Genomic DNA, 18,733 nt, shown 5'->3' with positions numbered 1-18,733 from the left:
TGATATAGGCCCTTCAAATGCAGGAGTGATAAATGCAGGAAGACGTTAACGGTCTATGGTTTGGGGATAGTGACAAATGGACAGCTGAAGGGATGAGATCCTGTCATTCAATGAAAGCTGACAAGACCTGACCTCACACTCGCTGCCCTAACTGCAAACTGTGTTCTTCCCTTTTGGGAAACTGAGACACATCCGGATAAAATTACAAGATAAAATCACAAAACTAAGATTGATTTGTATTTGCTGGTGTTTTGTCAAACTGTAATATTGTCCTTCTAACTAAATCAATATAACCATCCCAATAGAGAAATGAATGTAACCATAGTATTATTATTTTTTCAGGGTTCTTTGAATTTAGTTTTAGATGTGAAGTAGATTTGGATTTGGGACTGTGATCCAATAAATAGTGTTGACGATGGAGAAAACAGGGTCCAGTACATCTTCTGTGTTGCGCTGTTCTGTAGAGGTTGCAGGTTCCCATACAGGCGTCTTCATTCAACTGAGTCTAGCAAATTAAACACATAAAACTAAGGAGGGCCCTGCGGTCGACATACAAAATGTCTGAGGTTTGCCCCGCTTATGCCCTTGAGTTGCTCCACAAACCCAGTGATCCCGAATGGTAGTTTAGAATGTTTGAAAGACGGATGGATGAAACTGTAGAGGACAGAATGGGAAATATGTTTCTAGATTTTGTAATTCACCAGTACATTTTCTGGAAATGATTCTAAACTAAAATTCATTAACATTTTGAATCAGATCACTGCAAATTAATTTTAATTTAGAAAAACCAATTTGTCTCTGCTTTGGCAGGCAAAACAAACACAAATTGGATTTCAGGGTTAATTCTTACCATCTTTAAATAAACAGCCCTACAGTCTCATGTCCATAGATGGGAATCGTAATATTTTCCTATGGTAATCTCAGAGTAGCTAGGAACAACAGGAATGGACTTGAACTAAAGGTACATTAAAAAAAATAAAAATTAAAATTAAAAAAAATAGTGTAAATATATTATTTTAGAATTAGAATCAAAATAATTTAGTGGACAAAAATAGAAACATTATCAATAAAAAGGAAGCTCTTTGGTTGTTGCAAAGCTTTTCAAGAAAAATGAGTAAATGCTTCTGTTGACAGAAATTCCATTGCGCTCTTTAACTGAACCCCAGTTTAAAGACCGTCTTCATACAATGAGAAAGCAAAAACACAGCGATGAAGAAGAGGATGGTGGACTTCACTTAGAACCTTGTTAGAAGCTTGTTTGTGCTATAACCAAATGTTTTTGTTTTTTGTATTTCCATCCTTAGTATCATCTTCACATCCGGCTATATGATCTGTTACTCTATTTATTTCTCATGACTTTAACATAACATTAAAAACATTCATTAACTCATGAAAATGCTCTTTAGCTTATGAACTCAAACTTTTTTATTTTCTTTAATCTTTTTCTATTTTTGTTTTATTCATTCATCTTCTTTACCGTTTATTCCCTTTCGGGGTCACGGGGTTGCCGGAGCCTATCCCGGCCACTAGGGCGTAGGCAAGGGATGCCCTGGACTGGTCGCCAGTCTGTCGCAGGGTAGAATATCCTCAATCACACATCCATTCACTCTCACACTCACACCTATGGACAATTTAGAGTTGCCAATCAACCTATGAAGCATGTTTTTGGACGGTGGGAGGAAGCCGGAGATCCCGGAGAGAACCCACGCATACACGGGGAGAACATGCAAAGTCCACACAGAAAGGTCCCCCATTGATGTTGTGTTTTTCATGTCCCCCAGCCGGAACTTGAACCAGGGGCCTTCTTGCTGTGAGGCAAGAGCGCTAACCACTGCGCCACCGTGCAGCCCATTTTTGTTTTAGTTTTACCATTTACGTATAGTTTGAATTCAGAGTAGAGCAGTTGACCTCTGATCAAAATATTGCAGGTTCAGTTCCTGCAGTGTACCGCTAATGTGTTGAAATGTTTTTGGGCAACACAATGAATCCCGCATTGCTTCCGGTGGTTATAGGCTATAGGTTCAGCAGCGGATTGGTCATCAGTGTGTGAATGTGTGTGTGAATGGGACTGTGACTGTAAAGCACTTTGGGCCTTTAACCCTTGTGCCATCTTAGGTGACCCCACCCTTACATTGATGTGTTCTCCCTACCATGACAAAGGTGGATAAAGGTGGAAAGATTTCATGTAATCCATGGACACCAGTGAAGATCACAAATCATTGAAGAAAAAAGGTTCAGAGCACTGTCTAGTGGGTCTAGATGACCCAACTCCCAATGGTAAAGTGCCTAGGATCGCACAAGGGTTAAGGAAGGTAGTAAAGCTCTATATAAGTATACATCATTCACCATTTATGAAAGCCGAACTGAGTGTTTGTGATGTCATCCACAGAAAATGACTTCGAGCTCCAACCAAATTAAGTTAATTCAGTTACCAGTTTTTCATGATACGGACATCGCCATGTTGGAACCAGACAACAATAAGAGTGTACATTTCTAAAGCAACCACTCTCACCAATCAGGGTTGAGATTGTTGGAAGTCCACACCCCTACCCCTGAAAGCAGGCTCAGGAGAATCTGTCAAACGTTTAAAACATTTGACTTGAGACAATATACTTTACTGATTGGCCAGTTTCTAACTTGAATGACGTGCACTACAAAAAAAATATTTTCAATGGACTCTATGGGATTTTGTGCAAAAAGAAACGATACCGGAGGTCCTTCGTCCCAACAGGAGTCAGGCTATACAACAACACGGTCTAGGACTGCTGAAACCGCTGCTGTTATTTTTACTAACTTGTTATTTTTGACATGTACTTTCACTTCCACTTTCTATTTTTACAATTTTATTCTTACTCAATGCTATTTTGTTTTTCTAACTTCTATATTTCTTGTGACAACTGAATTTCCCTCCGGGGATCAATAAAGTCTAATCTTATCTCATCTTTTAGTTGATATTTGTTCATTTTAAACAATCCAATTCGATCCAATACACTGACCTGAAATTGATCCAGGACATCTGTAACCAAAATTTAAAAGAAATACCCAGTGTTTTTGTTACTTCCTCTCTAAACTTTAATTCTGGCCTTAGGTCTCCACGTCCATCTGCATTCACACTGTAGTGAACCGCACGAGGATTCACTTGCAAAGTTAACAGAGACTCTCTTTCTTCAGCCAACATTTTGAAGTTCATTTGCAGTTGAGACAGTTTTTTACGTTTGCCCAAAGAAAACGGACTATTTGTGGAAACATGTTGTTGTAGACCAAACAGACCAGTGTGAAAATGCCTTCTGTCAATAAAAGACGTATAAAAAGAATGAAACATGCTGTTAATGGCGAAGATTTTATAATTTCATCCAAGCTGGTTTTGTTTTCAAATGCTTCATCTTGATCTTAGCTGTGATCGCAGCTGTGGTGAGGAGAAATGCAGTATTCACTCCAGAGTAGTCGCTACCACAGGGCTACGTTGAGAGATTCAATTTTGCTCATGACTAGAATTTTGTAACGTGTACTTAAGAGCCATCTGAACAGGACTGTAGAGTCCAGGGGGAAAGGTAGAGGTCCTCAATCATGAATTCCAGACAAAAAAGAAAAAAAAAAACTTCAAAATGTCAGGTTCCAGCTGAAAAGACAAAGAGCGAACACAGCTCACTGCCCTTATAAAGGCAAAGAGTGAAACCAGGCAAGTCTGCCGCACGCTCCACAAATTCAGGATTTAGTGATCCACGCAGACACACACATGGCCCTCAAGGGGGCAGAGGACCAGCTCCGACCCCGCAGCCCTCAAGGTTCTTCACACAGGATTAATGCAGCTCTCAATTTAGGCGCCACAGCAATGCAAGCGGGCTTTAACTGTCTCTAACACCGTGCGCTGCCCTGCACTTAAAAATGACACCTGCCAACACACACTGAGAATAAAATGCAATGGAAGGACTGAGCCATTTATTAATGAGAGTCAATACCGCATACCTGTCCAACCCTTCAAGTTCCTCACAGAAACAGGCTCTTCTCTCCAAACATGCTGGCCCACAAGTGTTTAAAGGTCTAATTATGCTCATCCACCTCTGCACTAGAGCCGTGGTAGAGCGGTCGACCTCTGATTCAAAGTAGAAGTTTAAATTTGTAGCAGGTACTCAAGATGTTTCGTAATTCCGTAAAGATCGCTTGAGCAAAAATGTTCTCGCATCATACTGTATAGGAAAATGTGAAAATCGCTATTTTGTACACTTTACTGAGTGCTCACCAAGCCGTAGGTCTGCTGGCCATCCCATAATAACTTAAAAACGTCTATAGGAAATAACACATCATGTTTTTGGTTTCACTAGTGGATTTGAAAGTATATGCATTTATTTTTTACGCTATAGGAGATTTGGGGCCTATTCTTTTTTTGACACTTTCACATGCTATGATGTCATCAATTTTTCATGGGGGGGGGGGGGGGGTGAAACTTGTTTTCAACCATTATTTACCAAGTTTTTCTTGTATTTTTTCTTTGAAAGGCTTTTTACTTTTATGTTTTGTGATTATATCTTTCAGTTTTTTTCTCCAGTCACTGTGACAAAGACATGGATGTGACGTTCAACCATACGTCCAAACTCCACTGTCAGCAGCACTAACTCACACAGGTTGTTATGTAAAACTGTGGAGCCCTTACCTAACAAAATAAATACTCTCATAAGACACTAAAACGTCTTTCAAGAGGGTGTGTTGGGACGACTGGTTGTGGTGTTTAAATATACCCAATCTGTGAACCACACCTTTAAAAGCAAACACTTTCTTGCTTTAACATCTATCAAAGTCAATATTTATAATTGACCGTCAACGGTAAAAGTCATTAATCTAAAGATTCTATCTTTTTCTTTTTCCTAATGTTTTTTTTTTCATCCCCGTATAACCATTTTTAAAGCTAGACGATTATATTAAGCTACTTGGGCTATTTTGGTATTTCCTGGCCACAGATTGGAAATGACTACTTTTTTAACGTAAACAAGACAATGTTGGCCTCTGGTGTTGTTTTATCTTTGTTTTTTTGTCGCGTTTCCTCCACTAAAATGTAGAAAACGTAAACACAGAAAAACACGGCTGACCTCCACACTCTCGTTGACCTCTATCCCCCCGTCATTGTCGTCGTCCAGCTGTTTGTGGATGTGCCGTAGGGCCTCCAGGCTGAAGCGGTCGTCCTCGTTGATGCACGGCGGCATCACCGTGAGACACGGGTCTGGAGGGAGAAGAATCCAAAACAGGATGCGTTGACTAAACAGGTAGATCACAGGGATCTTCCATTTACATTTCAGACAAGACAAAATAATAAAACACTTTAAGCACAGCAAACCTGAACTCAAGTTTCCCAGTCCTGATAGTCTTGTTGTTCAAAAGACCAAGAGGCTTATTATAAAGGGCAAATCTGGTTTTTAATCTGCAACTTTTACAGACAAGTAGTACAGTAGTTTTGTATTCAGGGAACTTAAAAGAGTAGGTATGTAGAGATAAGTAACAAATGCAGAAAGGAGAAGCCTATGGTTAACCTCCATATAGCAATCAGCACTTCTGAAAAGATATTTGTCAGTCGTCCTGACCGTTGACTGTATATGAGAAGTGGACTAAGTGAGTATGTGACGTAACCCAGAAAGTGAGTTACTTCTGGCTCCAACCAAATAAAGTAGATTAAGTTGCCATTTTTGAGCTGTGATTGGTCTAAATCGATCTGAGTCAACATCTCTAAGGCAACCAGTCTTGCCAATCGGGAGTGAGCTAGTTGAAAGTCCTTACTCCTTTTACTTGCAGGCTAGACGAAATTGTCAAACGTTTTGAGCTCGTAGAACTTCAATAATTTGCAATACAGAAAAAAATCCTGAAAATATAGTTAGGGTTAGCAAGAACATGTTAAAATGTGTGTTCTGACAAATAGAATGAGTAAAAGCTTTTTATTTCTCTACAGAAGTCTAAGGGATTTTGGCTCCTTGGAGCCAACAGGTACTTCCTGTTTGGAACGTGAGGGGGAGGGGTCACTCCGTCCACTTCTCACATAAAGTCAATGCTCCAAAAATCCCAAATCTAGCTTTCCATCTGAATATAAACATGGCCACACCAACTTAAATGGACACCACTAATGACAGGATTGATCCAACATCACCTTGTTGTTGGCTTCTCCATTGCTAAATGATGTTCTTTTTATGTCTGGATTGCAAAACAGAGCGGAAAAGAAGCATTTTTAGGACTGTCTAGCAGCCCCCACCACTTAAAAAGCAAGATACTAACTTTAATAATCAGGTATGTTCTTAGTGGACTGGAAAGGAACCACCTATTGGGGGTGATCCTAAAGTGTGTGTGCACATTTGCATAACCTGTGACTTCCAGATTGAAGCACGTATGAAAATGAAATGAAGTAAATCCAAGTTGTTGTTTTTTTTTTATGAAACCACAGAAATAAAAATAACTTCAACCTACTACAAGAAATGTTCACCTGCAAAAGTTAAATTGAACATCCACAATAATTGCAATGTCCATTAACTTTGACGTTTAAATTCAGGACAACCAGACAGCTGACTGTCTGCTGAATAGAAGCCTTACTGAGTGTGTTCCAATTTTTGTGCTCACTTGTTTGCATGCGCTTTCTTAAAAAATTATTTTCAGAAAGCATGTGTATCGACGTGCCATTTAGCAACAACATTGGGGTTCAAATACTGTCTCTAAATTAGCCTAATACAATCCAGTGGATCATATTACCTACAGTCAACTCTTCTGAATTCATTGGCTTGATTTTTGAGAAGAGCTACTGTATGTTCAATACAAGTTACAATAGCTGCGCTTCCACTGACTATGACCTTGCACAAATTGGATTTGCGATAACACATGGTCCAATTGGAAATATGACAATTAAAAAAAAAATGGATTGAAAAAAGTTGTTGCGTTTGGAGGAGGTGGTTTTTGAGGCGTATCGAAATTGACATTTTTTGCAAAATTGCAATCAAAACCCTTTTTTTAAACCAAATGAGTCAGATAGATAGTGATGGCAGTGCGCTTCCTAGAAGGGAACTGGCTGCCTTGGGTTTTGTGCATATGTGTAGTGAAAAAGTAGCTAATGATTGATGGCTGATGCATATCTGCAATTTATGTCCATTTTTTTTCTCAAAGCCTGACTTGTTTTTTAAAACAACAAATTCTTTAACCAATCATAACTAACCATTAACGTGATAAACATGACTCAGCTGATCTTGAAGAGGAGAAAAGCAGTTTTTTTTTTAATATCGGCTTCGCACTAATACTCAACACTTTAAGTAAATAAAGTTTATGTCGCATGACAGCGCAAAGTAGCTTTTCTCGGCCACAGAATCCACTGGAATTATGTTAGCCTCGTAAACGGTTGAAGAGTTGTGGTAGTCAAAAGAATGTAAACACTGGGTGTTAACCACTCCGCCGTTAAAGGGTTAATCCGTTCCAACTAACTTCAAATGAATATTAATAAAAATGAGGATATACATTGAAACAGAAGCATTAAAGGCCTAAAATTAAATTTCCTTCAGTCTCTTGTGAATTGAAACATTATAAATCTGTTTTTAACTTGCACATGTTTTGATATGAAAAGACACCCTAAACTCTAAATGCATCAACCCTTTCTTTTTAGTGGACATCCATTCCATTTCCGGTTAAAGAAGCAACGTTTTTAGAACAGGAACTCCGAGAGGCTTCAGGGCTCCGGCTGGACTTCGCTGTGTCCTCCTGTCAGTCCCTTGGCTCCCACTTCTTGTTTGTATTCAATCCTCCCCCCTCCCGGCCCCCATGGAGGAAATAGGTCCATCACTTCCAGCCCTTCAGGCGACGGACAGTTTGAGCTGGACGAGCGCCAAACTGTCTCAGTTGATTTCTAGGCCACGCACCTACATCTGCAAACAAAGCCGGACCCAAACAAGCAGGAAGGCAAGAGCTCGAGTCCAAAAGTGATCGTGAGAGACATCTTGTCAAGCAAACTGACGTATCGTCAGAGTTATGTTCTTGTTTTTTTAGGCATAAGAAATGAATTGAGTTCTAGTTTAGATAAGCCCTTTGTCTAACAAGACACGGGACCGTTTGTGTCCACAATCATTCGTCAGCCAGAACCAACGCTGAGGATGTAGCTGCATCATGTGAGCTGAAACTTCTGGAAGCGTGACATCATCACGTCATTGCATGACTGGTGTGTACATAGATTGAGACGTAAAACAAGGCCTAATATGTAAGCTTGACAGCAGTAACAAGCCGAGGTTGAGAAGCTCTTACAAGACAATTTATGAGGACAAGTAAACATTTGCTACCTCCAGGATATCAGTCACTCAGAATAGTACAAAATACTAGTAAAACAGCAGCCAATTGCTAGCAGGTTTAAACAAAAATACATTGTATTGATTCCAACCAACATTTCTTCATGAAATCCACAGCAGTCACTTGAAATCAATGAAGCTAAATTCAATAATCTGAATCCACTAAAATCTCTACAGAAAATCTTTCTGTCCATTTGAAAAGCACTCCTGGGCCTGAAGAAAGATTCTGCGTACAATTCTTAAAAGGTGTAAAGTGATGCAAACAAGTTAAGAACATTTTTGGGTTTTTCTTACCCACATAAAATACGAGATGTGCTTCACAGTCTGTGCTAATGGCAAGAAGTAGTTGCTTTAATGCCTAAACAAGGTCTTTTGAAAGGGGAAAAAGTGGTTTATTGGCATGATTTTCGTTTGATTTTTTTGTCTAAAAGATAAACTTAGTGTAAATGGATGCTCAAACAAAACTTATTGCAGTTAGCAAGATTTCATAGTCTATGACAGAAATTAACTTTAAAATACAGGGAGGAGTTTTTTCAGATAAACTTAAGTCTGTTTAAAAGTCTTGAATAAAGGAAATGTGAAAAGGCTGCAGTAACAGACTTAGACAACTCTGCTTATGTGGAAGTACATAATGCAGGAGGATTTGTGTCGACCACAGTGTTGGAAGCCTAACAAATCCAGTTATAAGGCACCAACATCACAGGCTGAACGGTTCTAATCAGACAACCGCAATTTACTTCCTGATCTGGGAACAGCAGGATTTGACCTCCAGCACAGCCAATGTGCGACACCACAGACTAAAGGCCTGTTCACACCGGGACGAATTTCGCCGGCGATTTTCGCCGACGTTTAACGCCTCGTGACTAAACAAAGGGCACCAACGAGAGTGTGCACACCGACGCGAAAAAACGCCAGGCGTTAAAGCGTCAAAAAAAAAAAACGCCTCGGGTTCGTTTTTTTTTTTCGACGCGTCGCGTCGAAATCTATTCGACCAATGAGAATGGCGCTTTTGCTCACGTGTCTGGAGCTTCTGAAGTTACAGTAAAACACAACTTGGGGGCGCTCAAACACAAAACTGCCTTGCTGAGAACACATACCAGCGAAGAAGATAGACGCCAAGTAGCGTCTACACACAGCCGCGAAGCAATAATGACGGACATTCTAAAATATCCCCGGACCAAGCACCAGTTGGAGCTACTGGTGCTTGAAATATTCATGTTTTCTTTGTTTGATTCTGACAAGCGTGTAAATACTTGCTCTCTTCTTCTGAGTGAAAAGCGACTTTCAGAAGCGTAAAGTTGCGCAGCGCCACCTTGTGTACAGGAGTATTTCTGTTTTACATTAAGCGCCATCTAATGTCAGGGAATGAAATTGCATGTTCACTCCACTCATCGTCAGCGAAAATCGCCTGGGTGTGAACACAAAAAACGTGGCGAAAAACGCTGGCGAATAACGCCTGGCGAATATTCGTCCCGGTGTGTACGGGCCTTAAAGGCCCGTTCACACCGGGACGAATTTCGCCGGCGATTTTCGCCGACGTTTAACGCCTCGTGACTAAACAAAGGGCACCAATGTGAGTGTGCACACCGACGCGAAAAAACGCCACGCGTCAAAACAAAAAAAACGCCTCGGGTTCGTTCTTTTTTTCGACGCGTTGCGTCGAAATCTATTCGACCAATGAGAATGCCGCTTTTGCACACGTGTCTGGAGCTTCTGAAGTTACAGTAAAACACAACTTGGGGGCGCTCAAACACAAAACTGCCTTGCTGAGCACACATACCAGCGAAGAAGATAGACGTCAAGTAGCGTCTACACTGCCGTGACGAAATAATGACGGACATTCTAAAATATCCCCGAACCAAGTACCAGTTGGAGCTACTGATGCTTGAAATATTCATGTTTTCTTTTTATTATTCTGACTAGCGCGTAAATACTTGCTCTCTTCTTCTGAGGGAAAAGCGACTTTAAGAAGCCTAAAGTTGCGCCGCGCCACCTTGTGTACAGGAGTATTTCTGTTTACATTAAGCGCCATCTAATGTCAGGGAATGAAATTGCATGTTCGCTCGGCTCATCGTCAGCGAAAATCGCCTGGGTGTGAACACAAAAAACGTGGCGAAAAACGCTGGCGAATAACGCCTGGCGAATATTCGTCCCGGTGTGTACGGGCCTTAAAGTGAAAACGTATGAGGCTCTCACACCTTCATACATAGAGCAACTGATGTTTTAGCATGTTACATCATGTATTTGCTTAGGTTACCAGCAAACTTTACATAGGCTGCTGTTTGAATAGGAGCAGGCATCTCTCTTTGGCACTTTAAAAAGAGACGCACTGCTTTAGTCTTAAAAAGCACACAAAGACTTCGTCAATATCCCTGTGCAGGGTTTTTTCAGGTCTTAAAGTTGTCAAAAGTGACAATTGCGTACTTCCTCGGTTGTTCCATCTCGTCGTGGCCTAATTCTGTTCTTAGAAGCTTTCATCAGGCAGGTTGCTTTCAAAAGTGCACTGAAGGAAAATTAATAATTGGGAATTTGGAAAAAAACAAAAGCCGTCATTGATGGATGGTGTCGCCATGGAAATCACAAGTCTTTCCTCCCCAGGTGTCCTGGTTTTTTTTGTCCCTCCAGAATCCTCTAAGGTATTTTTGGGAGCATGTTGGGACTACAAAGGCAAAACGCGACCAACAGTGACACCCCCCCCCCCCCCACGCGCTCCGAGGGGACATGCGCGATAAAAAAAAAATGACAGGTTTGTGAAGCTCTGGGCTATTTTTAAACAATCAGACAAAAGTCTTACTTCATGGATAGGTTGAACACACAAACCCAGCGGGACAGCAACCAAACTGTTGTGAAGTAACCTCACGAGCGAGCTGTCACACCTTCAAAGCATCTCGCCGTCAACTGCTTCTTTGAAAGTAAATCTTTACACCTGGAAATTATTTTTTTAAAAACATGATTCGCATGTGATCAAGAAGCTTCTGTCTGTGCTATTCCCAGAAAGCTGTTGAGAAGTGACAGGTAGGAGAAAAACAACGGAGAGTGTAAAATGCCTGAAGGCTTCTTGGAGCCCTTGATGAATCCCATATCTGCTAAATTCAGAAAATGGTTTTCAGAATAGCAGAGCGCGGCATTAGATCTCATTCTGCTGACCGGTGGGTGGTAGGTCCATCAAAGTCCAAGGTATAACCCTAAAGGTGATTGGTTTGTACCATGAAAGCACACCAGTCTGTGTCATTTGGCTTATTTTTGACTATTCAAAGGCAATAATTGAGCAAAAATAAAAACTTGTAACTTTCCAGTAGTCCCTCAAAAACGTGGGGATTACATTCCATTTATAACCCGTGCTTGGTGAAATCCATAAATAGATGTTATAAGGCTGTGAACCCCCCTCACTACACACTTTCTACACTTTTCTCAGACACGAGCATTTTCACACTTTACTCTCTCGTTTAAATTGTCAAAGTTCAAACCTTTACAACAAATAAGTCCAGTTTAAAGAATAAAAACAAAGATCCGATCGGGATTGAATATTTATCCAGATTTGGCAAACTGAATCCATTCTGTACACAAGACGATGAGATTGATTGACAAGGTCAACAGCCAATCAGGACACAGTGAATTTAACCCTTGTGCTATCTTAGATGACCCCACCCTTACATTGACATATTCTCCCTACCATGACAAAGGTGGAAAGATTTCATGTAATCCATGGACACCAGTGAGGTTCACAAACCATTGAAGAAAAAAGGTTCAGAGCACTGTCTAGTGGGTCTAGATCAGTGTTTTTCAACCAGTGTGCCGCGGCACACTAGTGTGCCGCGGGAGATGGTCAAGTGTGCCGTGGAAAATTGCCCTCATTAACTGATCTAAAAGCATTTCCCATCTCCAGGAAATCAGCTCTTTGTTCATCCAAACAGGTCCTGATAAAACACTGAGTAGTTAGGAATATAAACGATCATAAAAATACTTTTTTCTTTGTGTTTATTTGATTCTATTAAAGACATTATGATAAGAATGACGGTAACGCGAAATAGCTGCAGCTATAACTGTGTAAGGAAAAGTCCCGCAGCTTTTACTGTCTCCACGATTCCACCAATCATTCTTGAAGGCTTAATCACATGTCATCAGTCTGACCAATCAGAAGTGGTTAAAGTCTCCACTTCCTTGTTCCAATTTAGCTCATAACTCAGTCAGTTCCGACAAAAACACCAGCTAAAGCTCGTCTTTAGCAGTGTAGCTTTCCACAGAATCCGGTATCAGACCGTGGAACAAGTGAACAAAACCATGAAGCTCAGAGACGCGAGTCTTTCTGCCGTTTTCTCGCAGTTTTCACACTACATCTCCCATGATGCATTGGCTTAATGAGTCGTCCTTCTTACACGTCTTGAAAACACAACGAACATACAGTTTGTATGTAACTTAACTTTTATTACATCTTTTAGAAAAACATCTGCAACTTCCTGCTTTTTCTGCCACAATTATCACAAAAATGCACGTCAGATTGCCGGGGGGGGGGGCTGTAGATCAAAACAGACTATGAGTTTCTGCTTCTTTTTTTTTGGGATGCTGGTGTGCCGCGGGATTTTTGTCAAGGTTAAAGTGTGCCGTGGCTCAAAAAAGGTTGAAAAACACTGGTCTAGATGACCCAACTACCAATGTTCAAGTGCCTAGGATAGCACTAGGGTTAAAAAAAAAGGCATGCAGAACTGCTATAACTGATATAGCGAGTGACTTTCTATTGAAAAGTCTTCAATATTGGAGAAGTAACTCAATTCTATACTCTGAAAATGTTTAAAAAACGTTTAATTTTTTGTTAAATTCTGAATTATACGGAAAAATATCTTTGGTTCATTGCCTTTTGTATTACTATGCCCTTATTTCTGTAAGCCATCTCCATCTTACAGGGTAAAAATGCAAATATAATCAATATATTATACTGCATCAAACATAGAACCTATCAGGTTTTATTACACCAAATGAGCCAACAACCAAGCTCAAATTACCATGCCTTTGCGTCAGCCTAGTCCTCAAAGACAGACCTCCACCTGCGAGACGAAGCCAGAATTGCCACCCTTCCTCCCCTTCACCTAACCCTGTCCCACGTCATTCTGGACAAGAATTTGATAGGTTGGGGGCATGAGGGGCTGTCATCTAGCAGGAGAGCGTGTAAACAGAGAGCTCTCGGCAATGGTGGGGGGAAAGTGGGGGCGGGGTTCCTCCTCATTAAAGGTCCTGCCCAGAACTCAGAGGTGAATTTCTAAATAAACGAATGCCCTAGAAAACGGCAGAGGTTTTTGATTTAATCTAAAACAGCATAATCATAATTAAAAAAAACCTGGGAAAAAAAATAGATCAAAAGACGATCGGAGTTTCAGTTGCTGTGAATAACTTCCCTCGTGTTCTTCGTGCATTCAGGAGACCCTGATCATGTTCTTTACGAAACAACCACAACCATTTCTACAGAGTGTAAAACCTTAAAAAAGTAACACAAAGTCAACTAAAGTAAAATATGATCTGAGAAGAGCACTGCACGGAGGCTGCAACCCGTTCATATTAATGTACCAAAAAAATGCAAGATAAGAAAGCGCATATCCTGCAGAAAAGAACAGTTTCTGTGGAAGGAAAAGCATTTGGAATATCGGCCAGGCAATGCAAACAATCTTTGGGTGGTTATATTGATTGTAAATATTGGGTTTGTTGTCTTCTCCATGGTGCACCTTAAGGTCACAGGAAAAGAAAATCTAAAAGGCATTTACTGCAGCTTCTGTAGCGCGGTCCAGATAAGGTCTAGGTCAACATTAGCAGCTCTGATGAATTGTTGGGGCTGTTTCTGTTGCTGTGACAATGAGTACACAAAGACCGGAGGACAATGAAAGAAGCCAGACCTTCAGCTTGTCCACACAAGTCAACAGGAAAACCATTGTTTTTTTCCCCCTTGTCAGTGCTTAAAGGTGGACATTCTCCAGTCTGTTCCATTCACTTGTTATAATGTTATGTATAAAGGTTATATATAAATACATTAATGTGTATCAATAGGCATTAAAACACTACTTTTTTCACAATAAAAAAATGGACAGAAAAGAACTGAGCAAAAATGTAATCAACCGCAGGCATGTCCACCTTAAAAAGACATTCGAACCAAAACTTTGTTCTCTATTATTCTCTTATCTTTATAGAGAAGGATCGGCTATTTCCTGTTCATAACATTAATTAAATTCATCAAGCTGTTCTTTTTTTCTTCTTAATGGACTTGAGCATGTCCATTTTAGGCTGGATCTAAATTGAATTAAGGTTAGTAGGAAACAATGGGTGGTATTTCAAATTCCCTTCTGAAGTTTTCAACATTTTTACGTCCTCCTCAAGTGTAGATTCAAAATGGAACCAGGCGAGTCAACCAAGCAGGTTTGACACAAGCAAGTCAAAAATACCAATACATTAACACAAATCAACACAATATCGCTCCAACACCTCTAGATTGACTAGTTTTGTTTGATTGTTTCTAAAGCATAGGCAAATCTTGATGTAAATGTGGTTATTGCCTATGATTTTTGGTAGATCAGCAGCCTTTTGGAGTGCAACACTTTTAGATAACCCCTTTTTCTGAGCAACCACAATCACCAAATGATTACAACTATTTTATTACCTTCTATTTCCGAGTGTCGGGCAAGTTTGTTTTTTCTTTCATAGTTTGGCTGGGGGGGGGGGGGCAATATGTACTAAGGTACAACATATTTATATACATTTTTTCCTTTTTTTAAATTTAGCACTCATTTGGCTGCTTCAACTTTTGCTCCAGAGCGACTCAGTCCGAAAAATACAGTAATTGTTTTGTTAAGAACACCAAGCAAACATAGTTGGACAAAAGTTCCTATATAGCAGATTTTTAGCCACTACTGTCTGAAACTCAAAGAGGTGAAGTTATAAATATTCAACCCTAAACATTAAGATTCATTTTAATAATGGGGTGTTAAATTACTTACATACCATCCAGGGTGCATCTGACCTTTGCCCAATGGTGGCTGGGATAGGCTCCAGCAACTAACTCAGTGACCCCAACAGGGATTATATTTGTCAAGAAAATGGAGGAAGCTTTATACTATGTATTAAATTATTGTACAAATCGTCCAATTCTCATTTAAGAAAAATGTACAAAAAAAGATTGAAAGTGAAAAAAACACATTTCTGCAAATCAATCACAGTGAGCCATTGTTTTTGATGCAGAGTGTTCATATCTTTACAAATGAAAAGCACTTTCCACTTCTTGTTCTTTGGGTGTTCTGTAAAAAGAAAAACTAATAGAGGCCGTTTCTCTTCGAAAGAAAGTTTAAAAACTATTAAAAAGTGTCAAATGGTTCATGTGCAACTGAATGGGCGGCAGTGGCTCAGGCGGCTGAGCAAGTCGTCCAATGATCTGCGGTTTGATCCCCACTCCCCCCAGTCAACCATCGTTGTGTCCTTGGGCAAGACACTTCAGCTTCCTTGCCTCCAGAGCAGCTCCACTGGTGTGTGAATGTGTGTGAATGATCCCGGTGATGGTCAGAGGGGCCGTAGGCGCGAACTGGCAGCCACGCCTCTGTCAGTCTGCCCCATGGCAGCTGTGGGTGTGTCAGTCGCTTACCATCACCAAATATGAATGAAGAGTGAATTTATAATGGACACACAGAGCACTTTGAGCGTCTGGAAAAGCACAAATAAACCCAATCCGTTATTATTGGGTTGTGGATAAACCTTAAATTATTTTGTTTTGCTTTTATGAAAGGCAATGCAAGAAGCAAAAGAAAACTTGAAGTGGACCAAACCCACTGATGAAAACACATTGTCCACAACCAGATCTGGCCAAGAAGGAAAGAAGAAGCAAAAGAAGGAAAGCAAGTTCTGCTAACCCTCTGATTCCACATGTTAAAAGGCATGTGGACCACCCTACTACATCCCAGTTACTTGGACATGTTTAAACTTTTGGTAATTTACAGTATTGCTAAGGGCAGAGATTGTCTTTTTGGACAGGTGTCTCAGTCTCACTGAGATGCACTGAACCCAAAGGGAAATGAGCCCAGACTAAGATTCCAAAACTGAGCAAGGTAAAGTTTCCTTGATGTGCAGAGTTCAAGTTCACCATCTCCAAATAAAGGGGATTTTTTGTAAAAAACAAACTCCAGTATAAATGGCAAAAATGGTAAATGGCGTGTACTTCTATAGCAATACTACCTTCTTAGAAGGCTCAAAGCACTTTACAGTCTTATTCACACACTGATGGCGGCTCTGCTGCTGAACACTGGCGCCAGCCTATAACCACCAGGAGTAAGGTTCAGTGTTTCTCCCAAAGACACTTCGACATATGGGTGGGCAAGGCGGGAAACAAAGCTGCAATCTTCAAATCAGAGGTCGACCACTCTACTGTACCCCTGCACCACAGCTGTGCCTACATCACAAACCTGTCTGTGTAAATACATACTAAGACTCTGATTAGAGGGACCTGCTTTAGTTTCATTGCAGTTTAAAATGGACCAAAATAAAAGCGGTTGGATGGCTCAGTTGGTTAAGTACATGGGAAACCAAGGTTCTTTTCCCAGGGGAGGGGTTGTCTTAAACCAGTGAGAGTCCTTGGGCAAGACCCTTCACACTACTACCAAGTATGTAGCCACAAGGAGACCCTTGTCTGGGTTCCCCTATGCTGTTCCCAGCCTGAATAAAATACAGGGTTGTGTCAGGAAGGGCATCCGGTATAAAATTGAGACACTAACAGTTTTCAGAAACCTGGATCCTGACAGCCGTAGTTACTGTTAACTTAACTTGTAAACTTTTAGGGTACTATATTGATAAAATGTTTCATCTGACTCGGGGCTGTTTGATCCGAGTGACTGATGTTTGGAAATTGTATTTTTTTTTTAAATGAAAATTGCCATCGACATGTTTTCACAAAAAATACTATGACTGTTTTGTAATGCCCAATAAATAAAATATGATAAAGTTGTTACAACTAAAGTAAAAGATCAATCAAAGTAATTGACTTAATATGGATGTTAGCCTGTTCGGGGAACGAGTTAACCCAATAGAAATGGTCTCCATAGTAACCTAATTCCACTTCATAGAATTCACTTTTGTGTAATTGAGTCTGGGCTAAATTTATCTGACACAATTTAATAATCGCAATCCAGAACAAATCACTGTTATAATTAGACTGGGCTTAAATGGTGCTGCTTTATGAACCAAGCAAAGAAGTAATTTAGCCCGGATATCTGGGAAAAAAGTGATGGTCCATATCCCAGAGTTCTATGAGCCGATTCAGAGCACCGTTTGAACCAAACAGGCAGCATGCAGTGTCTTGCTCCTCGGCATTGGTGCCTAGACAAAAATCACAGCAAAGTAGGTTGTAGATTTGACCTCTTCCGTCAGCAGTAAACAAACATGCAGCTATTTACGTTTGCAATCAATATACGTAAAGCAAATAAGCAACTCCAGCTCAGGACCACATAGATCCCTTTGCCTTACGTCCATTAAGCAAACCAAATGGTCTCAGCAGCACATTGGACCAGCGGGTTGAGAGTCTTTTGATATGACATAATGTACTCGCCAACATTCCACGCTCACATCACAACCGCACAGTTCTCAAGTCCAGGGAACAGTGATAGGGCACACTTAAGAAGACAAAGTGTTCCCCCCGAAAAAGTCCTGAGATAGACTGCACAGGGAAATCTTTGAATTGTTTTAAGTGTTTTAAGAAGTTTTATTTTTTTTTTGGCTGCACGGTGGTGGAGTGGTTAGCGCTCTTGCCTAACAGCAAGAAGGCCCGGCTGGGGGACCTCAAACCTGAACCAGAACATCAATGGGAGACTTTTCTGTGTGGAGTTTGCATGTTCTCCCCAAGCATGTGTGAGTTTTCTCCGGGGACTCCGGCTTCCTCCCACCATCCAAAAACACACTTCTTAGGTTAATTGGTTACTCCAAATTGTCCTTAGGTGTGAATGTGAGTGTGCATGGGTGTGTGATTTGTGGACCTGCGACAGACTGGCGACCTGTCCAGGATGTCCCCTGCCTTCACCCGCAAGTGGCCGGGATCTCCGGCAGCCCCGTGACCCCGACAGGGATACAACGGATTAGAAGATGAATGAATATTTAAGATTCTATAATCCCGTTTTATTGATAACCCCTTGGCCCCATCCCCTTTATACTTTAGCCTCAGTGTTCTTCGTTTGACTACCGTAACCCTTCAACCCTTTATGCAATTCACAAAATTCCAGCGGATTCTGAAGCAGAGAAAAGCAACCTTGCGCTAATATGCAATGCTTTACAGCAGTAAAGTGTTAACTGATCATCATAAATCAGATGATTCTGTTGCAAAGTTGTCTTTCTAGGTGGCTTTACTTTACTGCACTTAGTGCCGATTCACATTTTTCGCGCGAACGATCGAAGAGTTCTGGTTACTTGGGCGACACCAGCAACAT

The 18,733-nt window shown here is 40.7% G+C and overlaps 1 protein-coding gene across 2 annotated transcripts in view; it reads right to left on the bottom strand.

The window, feature by feature from the left end:
* Positions 1-18,733, bottom strand: part of stim2b (stromal interaction molecule 2b) — a 69,666-nt gene that overhangs the window by 28,701 nt on the left and 22,232 nt on the right. For both annotated transcript variants that reach the window (XM_023966199.2, XM_078936457.1), the window contains one exon: positions 5,085-5,215. In XM_023966199.2, coding sequence (XP_023821967.1) covers positions 5,085-5,215 — 131 coding nt within the window. The remainder of the gene's footprint in view (positions 1-5,084; positions 5,216-18,733) is intronic.

The sequence above is a fragment of the Oryzias latipes genome, chromosome 18 (assembly GCF_053564925.1).
Source record: "Oryzias latipes strain Hd-rR chromosome 18, Olatipes_Hd-rR_3.1".
NCBI lineage: Eukaryota > Metazoa > Chordata > Actinopteri > Beloniformes > Adrianichthyidae > Oryzias > Oryzias latipes.
The sequence above is the reverse complement of the archived record's forward strand: the minus strand, read 5'-3'. Positions and strand labels throughout refer to the sequence as shown.